The sequence below is a fragment of the Equus quagga genome, chromosome 6 (genome assembly GCF_021613505.1).
Source record: "Equus quagga isolate Etosha38 chromosome 6, UCLA_HA_Equagga_1.0, whole genome shotgun sequence".
NCBI classification, from domain to species: domain Eukaryota; kingdom Metazoa; phylum Chordata; class Mammalia; order Perissodactyla; family Equidae; genus Equus; species Equus quagga.
In genome coordinates, this window is record NC_060272.1 from 81675620 (window position 1) to 81688489 (window position 12870).

General features: G+C 38.0%; 1 protein-coding gene across 1 annotated transcript in view; it reads right to left on the bottom strand.

Moving 5' to 3' along the window:
- Positions 1–896: 896 nt before the first annotated feature.
- RNF17 (ring finger protein 17) overlaps positions 897–12870 on the bottom strand; it is a 155194-nt gene continuing 143220 nt past the window's right edge. Inside the window, exons 30-35 of the mRNA XM_046665064.1 lie at positions 12531–12587; positions 9196–9312; positions 7683–7851; positions 4819–4954; positions 2907–3096; positions 897–995 (exon numbers count right to left, since the gene is read on the bottom strand). Of these exons, the coding sequence (XP_046521020.1) occupies positions 897–995; positions 2907–3096; positions 4819–4954; positions 7683–7851; positions 9196–9312; positions 12531–12587 (768 nt within the window). The remainder of the gene's footprint in view (positions 996–2906; positions 3097–4818; positions 4955–7682; positions 7852–9195; positions 9313–12530; positions 12588–12870) is intronic.

The following is a 12870-nucleotide window of genomic DNA, read 5'->3' on the forward strand; positions in this document are numbered from 1 at the left end:
AAATTATAAAGACTTATAGAAGAATGATAAACACCAAATTCACAATAGCGTTCACTTCTAGAGGGAAGAGAATGATTGGGGAAGGGTATTACAAGGGCCTACAAACGTACTGACAATGTCATATTTCTTGGGCTGAATATACATTAGTTATAAAATGAACTAAAATGGTCTTTTTCATCATATGCCTAAAATACTTCTTTTCAAAATTATAATAAATAGAAAATATTTGAAAGCAAATATTTATTAACTGTTATTTCAAGCAATTCCTAACAGTTCAACATGTAACAAAAGTGGGAGGGGGAAAAAAAGGCTAGCACTATTGCAGAACAAGTTGAAAAAACTAAGCCTCAAATGGTCTACATATAACAGAAAGCTTTCTTCTGGGCTGCTGTAGGTGTTCTGCACTGGGTACCTGAAGAACAAAATTAGTGTTATTTTAAACTTTTGCTTAATGCTAACGTTCAAGTCCAGTTACTGAATCACTTGTTACATTTACATGAATGGATAGAGTTAGCTGGTTACCCAAGTACTTTCATAACTTTGTTATTAGGACACTGATTGTTCAATGGTGCTATATGCACACCACATAGTTATGTGTTTAAATGTTTTATAGTGCCCACAACTGTCTGGTACTATGAACTGAATCGTGATAGCCATTCCAAGCATTCTTACAGATATGGAACCTGTTTTGATACTGGTATTCAATAGGTAGGTGAGAAGGACCTATGAAAGACAAATCTAGAAGAGAGATTCTTGCTGAGCTTTGTTGTCATCCCTTTGAGAAATCAAGGAAAGTCCAAAGGTGCTTTTATGGGCAATTTATCGTTAATCTCTGCTGTGTTAGTCACATGCTTCTGCTGATTACAAGGGTAAACAAGTCATGATACTTACTTACATCATTCATCTTGGTCTGCGAGCCCCATTTCTACTAATGACATATGAACTGGATACTGTTCATCTTCATATAATGTCACTATTTGTTCTGGCACCTGAGCCTAAAATTAAAAGACATACAGGTTTCCCCTGCTATCTGAAAGGTCGCTTTACACCACTTCACTTTTATGAAAGACCTACATTAGTACCTGTTTTCGCTAACCAAAGGAAATCCAAGGAGGACTTTTGCTTTTATGAAAAAAGGCAAAAGTGAAAACAGCGTTCAGCGTGTGTTCCGCAGCGAGCCGTCACTGGGGCAGCGCACCCCAGCAGCGAGCGCGGCCCCGCCAGGCGCCTTCCCTGGAGCCACACTCGGCATCGCAGCCTCGAGCTGCCAGTGTCTGTGAGCATCTGGGCTTTGTCTCCAATTATTCTGGTAGGTTATTTGTTGGTTTTGGGAACGCTCAAAAAATTTTCCCGTATAAATGAGTGGTAATAGCTTCTTCACTTTAACCATTTCAGCTTACGAAAGGTTTCATGGGAACGCTCTACTTTCAGATCACGGGGAATGCCAGTAGTTGTCAAGAAAACACAATAATGTCTTTGCTGCATTTAACCTCCGACATCTGGCAGGAGGGAAAAGCCATTCTCTAAGTTTATTATAATTTATACTGTCTCCTTTCAAAAGGTGTTTGTGATGCTTTCTGCTAAATCCCAGTCTTTCCATTCTACTTCATTTAAAATGTAACTCCTCCCCAAAGTTTTCCTAGATTGAGCCAATGGGCTTTAACACTACGATCCCTATTAAAATTCATTTACATTCTGCACACAAAGCTTATACCTTTATGCATAAACTGACCAAAGTTTGAATGTTGCTCAGAGAGGTGAATAAATACATATCTATAAGAATACTTACTGGCCCTGTCTGTGTTTCAGTGGTTTTTGAGAGAGACCCTGCATAAGCTGTTTTCACCACTCTGCACACACAGAAGCATGATATGTACAGAGGTTTCCAAAAAGCACTTTCTAGTAACAGCATTGTAACATTAGGAGTTCATTCTTGTCACAACCACTACATTAGGAATCCCCAAATCCTGGTTCGCCCAGTCAGGGCATGTGAAGCAGAAATAACAGTGGTGAGGACTGAGTTGAGGTGAATTAAAGAGTAAGTCACCGCCACACCACTCCAGCTGACTGTCACTTCACAAGGGAGCTCTAGGATTCCTCGATTTTATAACCCTTCATTAGAAGTCAGAAATACAGATTTTTTTTTTGGTAAAAATTTTCCAATTTTAAAACAATGTGCACTAAAAAAACATGGGTGCAGGCCAGATTCTGTCTGTGGGCTACCCCTTTGTGACAAGCTAAGCCTCTGAAGAAAGCATATTTATACGAAACACGATCTGGAATTTCTTATTTGAAACCTTTGATACAGGTTCTACTGTATTAATTCAAAATTAGTACATTATGATATTAGTACAATTCAAGCCTTTCTATGACTTTCACCAGAAATCCCATTCTGGGCTTTCCTACTCATCTTTTAGGATACAATTCAAATGTCACTTCCTTGTCCTGTTTATTCACTTATTCAGTAAGTGCTTGAGTGCCTGTTAAAGTGCTCCAACACCATATCCTGATCTCTCTGGATGGAAATAGCTATTCCTGCTTCTTGCATGCCCCCCAAAGTTACCCAGTATAGTACTTATGCTACCTCCTATTACTGGTTTACATATGTTTCCCTCATTGACTTACAAGTGCTTTGATTACAGGATACTCAGCTTGATTATTTTTATCTTAGTCATTACATCAACGCTGTTTTATGTCATTGTATGGCTAATAAAGTTTGTTAAATGTAAACTAAGACATCACTTTAACAAATCTTAAAATTAATCCTATAGTATTTACAGCTTTGTATGCTTTAGTTAAAGCATTTTTGCATTTAGAGTTGCATAGATAGAAAACATTTTAGAAAGTTAATAGGGACCCTAGAAATAGCTTTAAAAGGATTTTGGCTAATTAAGATGGATATTTACCATAGAAGAAGCATAAAGTTGTTTTCCTTGAAGACAGTCTATCATAGCCCACAGTGCTTCCATGCTCCATTTGGGACAATATGGTATTCTTGTCTTTCCTGACTCTCTCAAGGGAGGTTTAAACCCTGCCAAGAGAACTTTTATGGCTCGGGCTGGATACTGCATAAGGTGAAGAGGAATTTGACGCAATCTGTCACAAAATCAAAATTAATTTAAACTGTCTAGAATGTCACAAAATTCTCTAATAGCTAAAACTATAAAACATAGAGGAAATGTTTATGACATTGGATTTGGCAGTGATTTCTTGGACATGACACCAAAAGCACAGGCAACAAAAGGAAAATAAACTGGACTACATCGAAATTAAAAGTTGTGCAAAGGACACCACAGAGCGAAAAGGCAACCTACATTAAAAAATAGACATTTCTCCAAAGAAGATACATAAATGGATAATAAGCACATGAAAAGATGCTCAACATCACTAATCATTAGGGAAATGCAAATCAAAGCCACAGTGAGATACACCACACACCTATTAGGATGGCTACTATCAAAAAGACTCCAGAAAGTAACAAGCGTTAGAGAAGATATAGAGAAAAACTAGAACCCTTGGACACTTGGTGGGTAAAATGGGAAATGTAAAACGGTACAGCTGCCATGGAAAACAATCTAGTAGAATGAGCATATGATCCAGCAATTTGACTTCTGAGTATATATATATATACCCAAAATAACTGAAAGCAGGGTCTTGAAATACTTGTACACCCATGTTCATAGCAGCATTATTCACATTAGCCAAAAGGTGGAATCAACCCAAGTATCCGTCAATGGATGAATGGTTAAATAAAATGTATATAAATACAATGGAATATTATTTAGCCTTAAAAAAGGAAGAAATTCTGACATCTGCTATAACTTGGATGAACCTTGAGGACATTATGCTAAGTGAAATAAGCCAGTTACAAAAAGACAAATACTTGTATGAGATACCTACAATAGTCAAATTCATAGAGACAAAGTAGAACGGGGAGGGGGAATGGGGAATTGTTTTATGGGTACAGAGTTTCAGTTTTGTAAAATGAAAAAAGTTCTGGAGACTGGTTGCACAGCAATGTGAGTACAGTTAATACTACTTAACTGTACATTTAAAAATGGTTAAGATGGTAAATTTTATGATACAAGTATTTTACCATAATTAAAAAATATATCACAAACAAAAAATGGAAAATAACAGTGTTGGCAAGGACGTGGAGAAATTGGCATCCTTGTTATTGCTGGTGGGAATGTAAAATGGTACAGCTGCTGTGGAAAAGTTTGGCGGTTCCTCAAAAAGTTAAACAGAGAATGACCATTTGATCCAGCAATTCCACTTCCAGGAATATACCCAAAACACCTGTGAAAGCAGGGACTCAGACAGACATCAGTTCTCAGCAGCAGCACTCACAGCAGCCAAAAGATTGGCGACAACTCAAGTGTCCATCAACAGATGAGAAGACAAACAAAATGTGGTATATAAATACAATGGAATATTCTTTACTGATAAAAATGAAATTCTGATACGTGCTACAATTGATGAACCCTGACACAAGCATAAACCCTGTTTAATGGGTATAGAGTTTGTTTGGGATTATGAAAATGTCCTGAAAATGGATAGTGGTGATGGTTGCACAACACTGTAAATGTATGTAATGCCAGTTAATTGTATACTTAAAGATGGCTAAAATAGTAAATTTTATGTATATTTTACCACAGTAAAATAACTTTTAGATTAAAAAACATTTTCTCTATATAAACAACTTTAAAATAGCTTTTTTCTTTTAAAAGAAGAGACAAAAATCTAACCAGTAAGTGTTAAAAAAAAAAAAAAAAAACAACTAAGAATCCTAATTCAACTAAGTTGATTTTTTTTTACCTGTTTATTGTCAGCTTTTCAGTTGATCCATAATCAACAAATTGTACCAGGACAGCTAGAGGATTAAATTCTTTAATGGAAACAATTTTTGCTCTATACCATAAGCCATCATCATATTCTGCAAGGCAGGGCATTTCTGTAAAGACAGAATAAGGAAAAAAATCACATGGCCTTTTATTTTCTTAGAAAAAACATTTTTAGAAATACAGTAAAGTACAAAGAAAATGTAATCACTACATACCCATTATTCAGAATTAAACACTCAACAGTTAGCCACATGCTGGCTTGTGCTTTTTTTTCCTGTTTATACTTTATAAACCTTGTTTTTCCAATTCCTAAGAGTTAAGCTTTTAAGGAAGACACTTCTCTCATTCTTAAGAGTTTCTAGTTCTTCTACAGCCCATGGCTTACATCATCCTTCCAACACCTCCACCTCTTATACTCCCTAAATGTCTTTCCATTTGGGCCATCATCTTCTGCAAAGGATAAATGGTTTCTGCTATTCCTGCTTTCAATTTTGTCCTCCTCCAATCCATTCTCTATAAAACCACCAGAATTAAATTGAAAAAAACTTCAATGACATTGCTCCCTTCTTTAAAATTCTTCAATGGCATCTTAACCATCTGCAACATCAAGTCCTTATTAGCACTGCAATTTACAGAGTTCTTCACAATCTACTCCCAACCAACCCCTACCACATATCCTCAGGGTGTTACCTAAATAGAATTATTTTAGCTCACAGCTATTCCCCCTATCTAGAATGTTCCCATATGCCCTTCTTTTATGATAAACATCAACTCTTCTTTCAAAGATCAGCTCCAACATGACCTTTATAGAGCCCTGCCTACTCCTAGCCACTGTTTTCTCTGTGGTCCTTGTGGTACTATGCATGCACCTTTAACATAAGCTCTCATTTTCATACAGTACTGGGCTTACATGTTCCTTCTGGGCTAGCCCACTAGTTCTTATATGCACAACTGTAGTGTGTATTCCAACATGGTACCTGGTACAAGCAATCGCTCAGTAAAAAGTCTTCTAATGAATGCTAGACTTGAGTAAAATTGTGGAAAAATTAGTATAGTATGTACTCCATTCTCTTCATACACTTTCAGGGTTCAGCATAGATGGACTATACTTCAGGTCCCCATCTTGCTCTCCTTCCACCAGCCCTCCCTTGTTTACGTTATCATATTCTCTTACACAATTTCCACAAAGAAAAGTGTTGTGGGAAAGTGGCATTTAAATACTACATGACTCTAATGTACAAAGATATTTTATTTCAAATGATTTTTGTTGAAGAGTTGTAAACAATTTCTTGAGTATACAGAGAGGTTATCAACAGAAGAGTAAAGAGTCTCATCTAATGGAGCTGTCTGCACAGTGAACAACTGACTGAATCACTGTTAACAGTTCCTTCCAACTTTTACCATTTCCAGCCTTAAAACAGCTGAGGGGGGCTGGCCCACGGCCGAGTGGTTAAAGTTCTGTGTGCTCTGCTTTGGCAGCCCAGGTTCTCAGGTCTGGTTCCTGGGTGTGGACCTACACCACTCATCAGCCAGGCTGCAGCGGTGTCTCACATACAAAACAGAGGAAGACTGGCACAGACGTTAGCTCAGAGTGAGTCTTCCTCAAGTGAAAAAAAACAAAAAACATGGCTGAAGTTTCATCTGAAAACAGAACTTAAAAAAACCCCACATAGGTGTCATGATATTTTAACCCACAAAACAGCTCCTTCAATATAAATTTCTTATCAAATGTACATATTTAATAGGCACTTGCTTACGAATCAACTTGTACATATGCATACTTATAAAAACTTTTGTTGAATAAAATACTACAGCAAAATGCACAAAGTATAGCTCCATGAATTATCATGGAGTATCGTATCATGCCTAGATTTTTTATGTGACTTCTCTTGAAGCAAGGACATAATAAGGAAGGAATTGTTTCCTTCAGACTATAAATGTGAGTTTACAGAAAGAAAAAATGAGTTTATTCTTTCACTCATTCAACAAATATTTATGAGCACCTACTTGTGCCCTCTAACTGCTGGTGACATGGCCGTGCAGAGCCCCGTCAGTGCTCTTTACACAGGAGATGGGGAGGGACGAGGAACGGGGCAGAGCCAGGACTGCTGCTGAGTTCAGGGCAGCATGCAGACCTGCGACACGGGGAGAGGCGAGCAGAAGCCAACCCTCTCTGCCGCCTGGGGAAGAACCTCCCCAGCAGAGGGGGTGCAGAGTGCAGTTCTCCTCCTCTGATATGGACAAGATACCAAGAGCAAGGACAGCTCTGCCTAGCACACGCGGACCAGATACACAGACACTACTCTTGGTGTTCGCCTGTTGACAACACCAGTAACTGGATGCATTTTGCTCATAGGACAATCACACATATTTAGTAAAGATGGCTAAGAATAGATTAGAAAGAAAAAAAGACAGCAGGATGTGACCTATCCTGACAGGCTGGACACAATCTGACCTCCCCTGCACCTCCAGAATTATCGGCTCAGAAGGCTTTTAATTAAAATTACTGCCTTTGAGGGCTGAATGACAACTGACAATCTGAACTACTGGCAAAACCTCAGGCTTAGACAAATCATTTTTATGCAGTCAGTTTTCCAATGCAGCCTGAGTTTTGGAAAATAAAAGTGTCCCCAGGCGGTTACTTTCCTTCTCTTAGTTCACTTAAAGAAAACGGGGGAGATCCTCTCCAGAGTGCAGCGAGGACTCAGAGATCACGCACAGAAGGTGAGCGCAATAAAAACATCAGCGAACGTCAGACACAACCCGAGCTCATCAGCTCATTAAAATAAAACATCTGTTTTCTTCAGAATCCCATTTTACTCAGAAAATCTAGTATACCTGTTCTGAAGTCCGTCAGAGGAGGAAATGTCTCCACATTCTTATTAAACCTCCGCAGTGCTTCATCAAGGCTCTGAGACTCAGATTCCCAGCTGACTCCACTGTCATCTGTGTCACTATGCTGGTTACACAGATTACAATTTTCTACAGAATCAAGGCAAATATACACCTAAGTAGGGGGAAGGGAAGGAAAAAACTTTCAAATTGTGTAATTGTTAGTATTCATTTATATAGACAAAAACATCACAGGAGACACCCTCCAACGATGGTCCCAATGACCCCTTGTGGAGCTCCCCTCCCACATCATACTGTTACCAGGGGAACTCTGACCCGAGCAACCGGCTCTTGCCCTTCCTCGGGTTTCTTCCTCTATTCGGTGTCACAACTTTGAAAGGGAAGCCAAAGCTGAGCATTCAATAGGCCAAGTTTTATTCAATGGCCAAATAATGGAGAAGTCAGTGGGCTAGGTAACAATACTAGAGTTGATCTTTGTGACCAAAAGGACACCACCAAAGTGACAGAATGTGACTGCTGTCTTGGTGGTGCTCTATGATGGCTGTCTCAGGGCAGCACGCAGGCTGTGAGATGCCCACAGGGCGAGGAGCTGAGCCCTCAGCCGAAGCCATGTGAGCCTTTTGGAAGTGGGTCCTGCGGCGCCCTCCTCCACCCAAACATCTCGATCGTAAACTTACGAGAGATCTTGAGCCAGTACTTAATTAAGCAGCTCCTGGATTCCTGACTCTCATGTGTGTTGTTTTAAGCTGCTAAATTTGGAGTAATTTGTTAAGCAGCAATAACTAACTAATACAAAAAAAATGACTATAAAAACCAACAACAGTCTGCTCGCTGATGAAATTAGAGAGCAGACTCTTGCCTTGCCTGGCAGAGAATGGCTTACTATGTAAAATGGCTGAAGGAACTGCTGGTGCTACTCGTCATTTCTTTCTTGTTAGCCAAGGACATTTAATTGAATTTCCTTTGGTGTACTTATTTATTCAATATTTATTGAGTACCTACTAGATATCAGGCAGTATTCTAGGTTATGGGGACACATCAGTGACCAAAACTGACAAAAATCCCAGTCTTCAGGGCGTTACATTCTAGTGGGGAAAAGTAGACAAATAGTGTAAGAACGTGGCCTAGCATATTCGAAGGTGATAAATGGTGTGGAAAAAACAGAGCAGGGTGAAGAGAATCTAGAACTCAGCATAGGAAGAGGATGGGCAATGAGATGTTTAAGACTCCATAGGTAGAAAAGAGTTTCAGCTTAAAAACCTAAATATATAAAAATAAAGCAACACAAGACTGGGAAAACCAGCAAGTGCTGAAGAAACACTCGTCTTATTAAGTATCAACAGATGTCTGAAGAGGAAATTATAGGGTGGGCAAACTACAGGTGATCAATTTTCAATTATTTAAAATCAGGAAGATGGACATGTGAAGAGTCATACCTAGAGTTTAAGACCAAGATTGTTACGTTTTTAACCAACAACTAATCACTTAAATTACATACTTCATCAGGGGAGACAATGTGCTTGACCTGAACTGCATAGAGCTCTTCTGTGGGAGGCAGAGATGAAGACAAATATGGCGGTAATATAGGCGTCTCTGTTTCAGACAAAAGCAATTCCTAAAACACCACAAATAAATTCAAACTTCAGGATGACTATTACAGAAATCCACTACATTGTCAAAATTCATAACAGTGCCAGTTTACTTTCCATTAGCAGAAAGCAAGCTCTCTCAGACACCCAATACCACAAAATGATTTTACTGTAGTAGGACCAAAATGTGACGAGTACACAAAAGATCTTCAGAGTTCTTTCGTCCCCCCAATTAACAAAAAAAGATTTTGTGTAAAAAAACGCCACATGAATGTTTGTTTATGTGCACATATTTACATATACACATGCAATTCTGGTAGAAGGGCTAACAGTCAACAATAGTCGCTGCTGCTTAGTGCGACTGGGGCATGTGAGGGGTAGAAGGGGGCACTTTTTTCCTTTTCACATTTCTGTAGTATTTCATTTATTTTGAGAATAAAAGTTACTTATTTTATAATAAAATCTAAAATAATATATGAAATGTCAAAAGAAGACAAGTTAAAATCATCAAAAAACTGTGCTCTCTCTTAAGATCTATAAAAGCATAAGGAATGAAAAGTTACGCGATTCCCAAGAGGATCATGATAGTCAGCAAAGCAAATATATATAAAAACGCGAGTGGTTCTTCTTTCAGAAACTTTTAAAATATTTGAAAGTTAAAAAACTCTTGAATATGGTAATTATCATAAGAAGTAAAATCATCACATTCAAATATGTAGATTAATTTATTACCATTTAACATTTTCAAACTGGTGGTAAAACAAAAAATATATGTGAACCACTCAGTAGAGGTCAGCAAAAAGTAACACCCACTGTTGAATTCTATTGATTTGTTGCAAAGCATTTTACAACAAGCATGTTATTTTTATAAGCACAGAATGAAATTCTACTTATAAATGCTAAAACTTTTACATATTAAAACTCTTCCTCCCTGTACCAAAAAGCATAAGTGACAAAAGAAAAAAACAAATAAATTGGACTTCATCAAAATTAAAAGCTTTGGTGCTTCAAAGGGTACTGTCAAGGAAGTGAAAATCAGACAACCCACAGAATGGGAGGAAATTCTGCAAATCAGATATCTGAAAAAGGACTTGTATACAGAATATATAAAGAACTCTTACAACTCAACAACAAGAACACAACCCAACTGAGAATGGGCAGAGAACTTTCTCTAGTCTTTTTTACTGTATTTTCTATTTTTCTCCAGTTTTATTGAGATATAATACTAGTCCAAGGGGTACAACATGATTTGATACATGCATACACTGTGAAATGATTACCACAGTAAGTTTAGTTAACGTCAATCACCTCACAGTGCAAATTTTTTTCTTTTTCTGATGAGAACATTTAAGATTTACTCTCTTAGCAACTTTTAACTATAGTCACCATATTGTATACTACATCCCTAGGATTTATCTTATAACTGGAAGTTTGTGCCTTTTCATTTCACTCATTTCCCCCACCCTCACCTCTGGGAAACACCAATCTATTCTCTGTTTCCATGAGTTCAGTTTTTTTAGATTCCACATATAAGTGAGATCACACAGTAATTGTCTTTCTAAGACTTATTTCACCTAGCATAATGCCTTCAAAGTCCATCTATGTTGTCACAAATGGCAGGATTTCCTTTATTATAGCTGAGAAAGATTTCACTGTCGCTACATACCACACCTTCTTTTCCATTCATCCATCAACGAGCATGTATTTTGTTTCTGTGTCTTGGCTGTGTGAATAGTGCTGCACAGGACATGGGGTGTGGGTATCTTTTTGAGATAAGGATTTTGTTTTTCTCAAATGAATACCCAGAAGTGAAATCACTGGATCCTACGGTATTTCTATTTTCATTTTTTGAGGAACCTCCATACTGTTTTCCATTGTGGCTACACGAATTTACATTCCCACCAACAGTGCAGAAGGGTTTCCTTTTCTCCACATCCTCGCAAATATTTTCTTCCATTCAGTAGGCTGCCTTTTTATTTTGTTGATGGTTTCCCTTGCTATAGAAAAGATTTTTAGTTTGATTAGTTTACTTGTTTAATTTTGTTTTTTGTTGCTTTTGCTTTGGTGCCAAATCCCGGGTAAAGGATTTGAACAGAGATTTCTCCAAAGAAAATATACAAATGGGCAAAGAGCACATGAGAAGATGCTCACCATCATCAGTCATCACAGAAATGCAAATAAAAACCACAATGAAGGCTGGCCCGGTGGCACAGCGGTTAAGTGCGTATGTTCCACTTTGGCGGCCCGGGATTTGCCAGTTCGGATCCCAGGTGCGGACACGGCACCGCTTGGCAAGCCATGCTGTGGTAGGCGTCCCACATATAAAGTAGAAGAAGATGGGCACGGATGTTTGCTCAGGGCCAGTCTTCCTCAGCAAAAAGAGGAAGATTGGCAGCAGATGTTAGCTCAAGGCTAATCTTCCTCAAAAAAACCCAAATAACCCACAAAGAGATATCACCTCATACCTGTCCTAGGATGGTGAGGAAAAAAGTCAGATAACACATGTTGGTGAGGATATGGAAAAAATGGAAGCCCTGTACATTCCTAGTGAGGAAGTAAAATGGTGCAGCCCCTTTGGAAAACAGTCTTGTAATTCCTAAGAATGGTAAAGAGAGTCACCATATGACTTTATTCCACTCCTAGGTCCATACCCAAGAGAAGTGAAAATGGACATCCACACAGAAACTTGTTCACAAATGTTCCTAGCAGCTTTACTCACAATTGGAAAAAGCTAGAAACAACCCAAGTGTCCATCAATAGACGAATGGATAAACAAAATGTGGTCTATCTATACAACAGAATATTATTCAGCAATAAAAAGAACACATGAATGAACCTTGAAAACATTACGCTGAGTGAAAGAAACCAGTCACAAAGGGCCATGTACAATATTGCATGATTCTATTTACATGAAATGCCCAGAATAGGCAAATCCATAGAGACAGAAAGTCAGTGGTTTCCAGGAAACTGGGGAAGAAGAAAATGGGAAGTGACTGCTGTCGGCACGGGGTTTCTTTTTGGGGTGATGAAATGTTGTGGAATTAGATAGCTGTGATGATTGCACAACTCTGTGAATATACTAAAACCCCTGAATTGTACACTTCAAAAACTTGAATTTTATGGTATGTAAATTATATCTCAAAAAAGCTGTTATAAAAGACAACGCTTACTTTCTGACCTCGTATCAGATCATTTGTATTGAGGGAGTGGCCAAAGTTTCCAAAATATTTGGATTGAAACTTACCTCAAACCTTATTTCCCATCTTTCCTCCTCATACTTTTTATTGTAATCTGTTGGTTTCTGAAATAATATAGTATTAATAAAACCATCTTTAACTATATAATATTGTTTTAAGGCACTTTCATATTTCATCCCCACAAAAACTGGGTGCATGTCCTTGTTGACATTCATTTAGTTATTTCAGGTTAACTACGGGAAAACCTAATGTTCTAAGTAATCTTAATATTGCAACAATAAGAATGCTAAACATATGTCAATTGTAATTAGTTTATTATGAGACAGTGGGAGCTCTTACCTTTCCTTTTAAATGTTCACACCGAAGAAAACAACTTGAAGAGAAAGA